Raw genomic sequence first — 5,886 nt, 5'->3', positions numbered from 1 at the left:
AGTCCTAAGGGGTTCATACTTCTTCCACCTAGGTCAACAGGATACCAATTCAACTAGCATGCAATATAATAGACTCATAAACCTACGAACGGTACCCAAAATATCAACTAGACATAGGCACGACAATTGGGGTCCGTTGGGACACCACGGGGGTCGGGGAAACATCAAACGGGGAAGCCGGGGTCCCGAGTTGGGGAAAATTCCAGCGGGTAGCCGGTGGGTGGTGGGCCACCCGCCGGCCACCCGCCAGTTTCTACTGTTCCGGCAGCGGGTCGCCGGCGGGCAGCTGCCCGCCCGCCGGCCGCCCGCTGCCAGGCGGCGGTTTACGGCAATGGGTAGGTGGCGGGTCCCCTACCCCCCACCTACCCCCCACTGACTCTTTTCACACACTTTACGCCCCGGGAACCATTGTGGAACCCGAAACCATGCTTAGACACTTTACAACGCAATTAACGACAACACGTAGACAATTAACGGATCAAATACGAGAAACGAACGGCACATAACCTATCATGCTTTTCTAAACATAATCAACACCCAAACATGCGAATTCCCACCCGATAATCCAAGAATAAGATCATACGATACAACCTAGGGTTCTAATCACTTTTATATCAACGAGAATACGATTCATCTTCTAGTTGCAAGATTCGGTAAGAATAACACATAAACATCGAGGATGCCAATTAATCATCAAGAACATCATAATCATCAAGAACAACACATAATCATCAAAATCCCAATTAATCATCAAGAACATCATAATTATCAAGAAACTCCCAATATCAAGATTATCAAGATTCCCCATGGAATCATCAAATCAACATCAATAATAATTACCATAATTTCGCCATTCACAATAGTATGGGGGAAACCCTAAGGGGAAATCATAGCTATGAAAATAGGTTTTGTTGAGACATGGGTTACCTCTTAGCCTTAATTAATTCCTTGGCTATGAAGGATCTTTCTTTAAGCTTTCTTGCTTTCTTGATTTCTTCTAAGGGGATTCTTGGAGCTCTCCTGGGGTGATGGGCGTGTATGCGTGTGGGAGGGGGTTTTAGGTGCTCCCTAAGTTCCCTATTTATAGATCCAAGGGTTTATTTAGAGTTTATTCCTATTGGGTTTAGGGGTTGGGTTTATATAATTGGGCCCATGGACTATGGTGGCCTTTTTCCCTAATTAACCATTATAATTTATTCTTTCTCCTGGGTTATTAACTAATTAATTAATTAATCAGTTGGTTTTAGGGTCCGTAGCACGGGGTGTTACATTGAAGGCCATGACCTCGTCCGAGAAGGGCAGGGCGGTTAGCAACGTACGCCCCCGGGATTTGGCTTTTCCCTCCATCCGTTCTCTTAGATTTCGTACCTCTTGTACTAGGTTGGCCACTTCGACCCTTTCCCGGGTGCGATTTCCCGTGGATTCCGTGCTTTCGCCGACTTCAGACTCAGCCGGTTGGGCAGGGTTGCTAGGGGGTTGCTCCACGCGACGAGTCTCAGTCCTGGCCCTTTTGGTTCGGCTCTTTTCTCGTGCAGCTTGTCGGTCGCGGACGACTAATGGGGCACGACTGGGCTCCCTCCGGCCTAATCGCTCTCTTGCCGACCGACGCCCGACGCTGGGTCCTAGCCGGGAATGAACGGATTGCACCGGCTGGCTTTCAGCCCGTCGGCTCAATTGCCGGTTGTCTGGCCTCTGAGGCGGTCGCAGCTCGCGTTGCTGCTGGCGAGTGATGGACTGTTCTCTCACTCCTAGACTCGCTTCCGCACAGGCGCGCCCGATTGCGCGCAACTGCTCCGGGGTGAGCAGCACTTGAGGTGCTTGCGGGTTTCTCTGCGGCGTCGGCGGCGGTGTCGTCTCGTTTTCGTGGCTTCGGGCATTTCTCCTATTCAGCTGGTTTCTCAAGTCGGCCTCTCGTCCGTTGTCTTGACGGCTCGACTGTTCCTCGCTTCCTGCCATATCTTGGAGTTTGCCTGATTCAACTATTGTTCCTCGGACTCGCCTCACTCAAGAGGACACGTGACTCTTCGTTTCGGTCCCCACAGACGGCGCCAGTGATGGTTTTTGGGTTTTCGGGCCCAAGGAGGTCCAACACAACCTTAAGCTGGTGGATACACCTTTCACAAAAGGGTTTGAGTCTTAGTAAAATAGGATGCTTAATAGTACTTGTCTATTCCCTCTCCGGGTTCTTAAAATCTGCCTCATACAATGGTGGAGGAGCCCTTTTTATAGTGGCTCCTCCTCTACCGTCTTAAAGGCTCATGATGGCCGACTTAAAGGGTACATTCAATGCGCCGAGCCGTTGGGCGACGTTACAGACTCTGCCAACGGCTCTCTTTGGCTAGTAACTGGCGGACCGAGCCCGGCCTTTAATGCCTCAACGGCTCCTTGTCTTAACTGCGTTGAAGGCTCCCTCAACGGCTCTCTGGACCGAGTCCTCTCCTAGGTCGGGCCTGGGCCGACTCCTCGTCCCCGTTTGGTATTGGGCCGTCCTTCCGGTCTCTGAGCTGGGCCTCCCTCTTTGGACCTGGGCCGAGTCCTGGACTCGGCCCATGCATTCTTTCTGGGCCTCTTTTCTTGGGCCGGGGTTCTCACCCCATCAATGATGGTTCAGAATATTTTTATTTTAATTTTTTTAAAAATTTCTTAATATATCTTTGATTATATTATTTTCTTCACTTATATACCAGCATTATTGTTAACTTTTTCTGTTAAAAATTTTAATCCTCCAGTTTGAATAATCCGTTAATAGTTATTCCCCCTTAGGTTTTCAATCATTATCGACCTGCTGCGTTTGATGCTGGAGAGAGAAGCCGGTCGAGTATTCGTCGACCTGGTGGTGTACCCGTTTTCCCAGTCCATCAAATGGCACAAAAAAACGTAGTTGACCTGGTAGGCTTTTGTAGTTTTGTCTCTGGCCATATATCTATTCTCCGACGACCCTCTTTGGTTTTCGGCTACTTTTGTGATTTTGAACCTAGGTTTGTGTTTTTTTTATTCTTTCCCAATTGTGCGCGACGCACGGCGGTTCTCTAGTTTTGCCCAACGCAGTGATGCACGACAGACCTCCGGCCTCGCTCTACAGCCTCGCTCCAGATGCTCCTCAGTCGTAAGGTAATTTTTTATTTTTTACACATTAAAACCAAAATGAATTTCATACAGTATATGTTGCCTACCATTGATTTAAATGTACAAGTAACTGACGCAAGTTTTCAAGTAAAAAGTAAAATCACATACAAGTGCAACCATTTTCACTAAATAGTGCAAGTTATTTACCTTGTTAACATTGGTACACCTAATGATAAGGTCTTAGACGTTGGTGCACTTAATGATAACATTTGGTGCAACTAATGATAACATTGGTGTAACTAATGATAACATTTTGTGTACTTAATATTGATGCTCAATGTACATTATTTGTTGCACTTTTAATACATTTTATTTTCACTTTTACTACATTTTATTTGCACTTAGGTGCACTATAAAATGTCACTGCCGATGGCTGCGAGTGGTTCTTATTTCTATCTTGGACATCCTGTTCTCACCTAAGCAGTTTCATATATATATATATATATATATATATATATATATATATATATATATATATATATATATATATATATATCGTGAATGTATAAGCAGAGAATTCAATGTTTATTGAAGAGAACTACAGCAACTATATATACTAAGAATACACCATGAAAGTAGGAAACTAACTGAGACTAAGCTGAAGAATAGTGTAACCACTCTTGAATAACCTCTCAGCTCAATACTCCCCCTCAAGCGGAAGAGGGACAAGGGACCACGCCCAGCTTGAATCGCAACTCATTGAACCGAGCAGACGAAAGATGTTTGGTGAAGATGTCTGCCAGCTGATCATGCGTTGACACGAAATTGACTTTAAGGGCACCAGAAGTGACTTTGTCCCGGATAAAGTGATAATTGACTTCAACATGTTTTGTGCGCGCGTGGAACACTGGATTGGAGCACAGATAGGTAGCTCCTAGGTTGTCACACCAGAGTACCGGTATGGTAGGCGGAAGCAAACTGAGCTCACGAAGGAGAGACTGTACCCAGGTGACTTCAGCAGCGACATCGACTAACGCTTTGTATTTTGCCTCAGTGGAAGACCGAGCTACCGTTCGTTGTTTGTGGGACCCCCACGACAGTAAATTCGGACCTAGGAACACCGCATAGCCACCTGTGGACTTCCGGTCTATAGGGCAACCGGCTCAGTCCGAGTTTGAAAAGGCGTGTAGGACCGGAACCACCATGGGCATGAGACGGAGTCTAAGGTGCATGGTACCCTGCACATAGCGGTGAACACGTTTGAGAGCGACCCAATGAGTTTGCATGGGTTGGTGCATGAATTGGCACAACCGAATCACCGCAAAAGATAGGTCCTGGTGAGTGATCAGGAAGTACATGAGCGAGCCAACAAGTTGACGATAAGCAGTAGGATCATCTAGGGCAACGTCCGAGTCTGGATCAGCCTCTGATGTGACAGCCACCAGCGTGGTCAAGCGCTTGCAAGACTCCATTCCTGCCTTGCATAACAACTCAGTGACGTAGCGTTGTTGTGACAATATTAGGCCTCCTGAAGCATCAACAGCCTCTATGCCCAAAAAATAATGAGGCCTGCCAAGGTCTCTAATGCGAAATACAGTGGCTAGCTTCGAAAGAACACCCTCTACCATACCATGACTATTTCCCAACACGAGAATGTCGTCTACATAAATTAACAAGTAAACCCTTACATCACCAGAATCATAAATAAACAAAGAAATATTTGTCTTGGAGGTTCGGAACCCAATTTGAACTAGAAATTCGTGTAGCTGGATGAACCAGGCGTGGGGGGCCTGCTTGAGACCATATAGAGAGCGCTCGAGCTTGCAGACATGATTCGAGAAAGCCGGATTCACATACCCCGGAGGCTTCCGCATATAGATGTCTTCACTCACACGCCCATATAAAAAAGTCTTGTAAACGCCAAGTTATCGCATGGTCCACCTGTTTGAGACTGCAAAAGATAGGAGTAGGCAAACGGTTTTCAGTTTGACAACTGGGCTATACGTCTCAAGATAGTCTTTACCCGGAACTTGGTTGAACACCTTTGCAACCAACCGAGCTTTATAACGCTCAATGGACCCGTCGGACTTCCTCTTGACCCGGAATACCCATTTGCACCCGATCACGTTCATGTCACGTCGGGGCGGTACAAGACGCCAAGTTTGATTGTGGATTAGGGCATTAAACTCTACATCCATAGCATTGCGCCAATGTGTGGTTTTAACTACTTGGTTGTGGCACGTAGGCTCGTTGTCATCCAGTGAGGCTACCAATGCCCTTGGAGGCCGACGTTGTGCCCCAATGGTGGTACGCAACTGCATGACGTGGGTCCGAATAGTCGGGCGCTGACGCTGCTACCTGCCTGTTGACGTAGTAGAGATGGACGGCTGGTATGAGGAAGTGGCAGCCGCCGCAGTTGACGACGAACTGGGAGCGGCATTGCAGTGAGCAGGCTGGTCGTGACTTGGCGACGAGCGCGGTTCTGGCGGGGCCGGTGGTACGGGACACGCTGGAGATGGATGCCGGAGTTGAGTGCATGCCAATGGTAAATGTGACGAAGATGGCACAGCAGAAGATTCAGCCGGCATCGAAAAGGGAAATACAGCTTCATTGAACCTTACATGCCGTGCAATGTATATGCGCCCGGTTGATCTGTCCAGACACCTGTATCCACTAAAGGAATCCGGGTAACCAAGAAAAACACAGGAAACAGATCGATAGTCCATTTTGTGAGAGTTGTAAGGACGTAGACAGGGAAAGCATTCACACCCAAAGACATGTAGCATTGTGTAGTTAGGTGGTTTATTAAACAGACAGAAA

At 47.3% G+C, this 5,886-nt stretch overlaps 1 protein-coding gene across 1 annotated transcript; it reads right to left on the bottom strand.

Annotated features, from left to right (window-relative positions):
* Nucleotides 1-4,229: 4,229 nt before the first annotated feature.
* On the bottom strand, nucleotides 4,230-5,264 carry LOC109154439 (uncharacterized mitochondrial protein AtMg00810-like). Its single transcript, XM_019302230.1, has 2 exons — nucleotides 5,090-5,264; nucleotides 4,230-4,948 (listed from the first exon to the last, which is right to left on the bottom strand). The coding sequence occupies exons 1-2, from the start codon at nucleotides 5,262-5,264 to the stop codon at nucleotides 4,230-4,232; spliced, it is 894 nt and encodes a 297-aa protein (XP_019157775.1).
* Nucleotides 5,265-5,886: the final 622 nt, after the last annotated feature.

This window comes from Ipomoea nil, unplaced genomic scaffold, assembly GCF_001879475.1.
Source record: "Ipomoea nil cultivar Tokyo-kokei standard unplaced genomic scaffold, Asagao_1.1 scaffold2647, whole genome shotgun sequence".
NCBI lineage: Eukaryota > Viridiplantae > Streptophyta > Magnoliopsida > Solanales > Convolvulaceae > Ipomoea > Ipomoea nil.
The sequence above is the reverse complement of the archived record's forward strand: the minus strand, read 5'-3'. Positions and strand labels throughout refer to the sequence as shown.

Excerpts from the sequence above, each read along its gene's own strand:
- LOC109154439 (XM_019302230.1), bottom strand. The coding sequence starts at position 5,264 with ATGGATGTAGAGTTTAATGCCCTAATCCACAATCAAACTTGGCGTCTT. Across the intron at positions 4,949-5,089 it reads GGTGTTCAACCAAGTTCCGG|ACATCTATATGCGGAAGCCT; the intron begins GTAAAGACTATC and ends GTGTGAGTGAAG.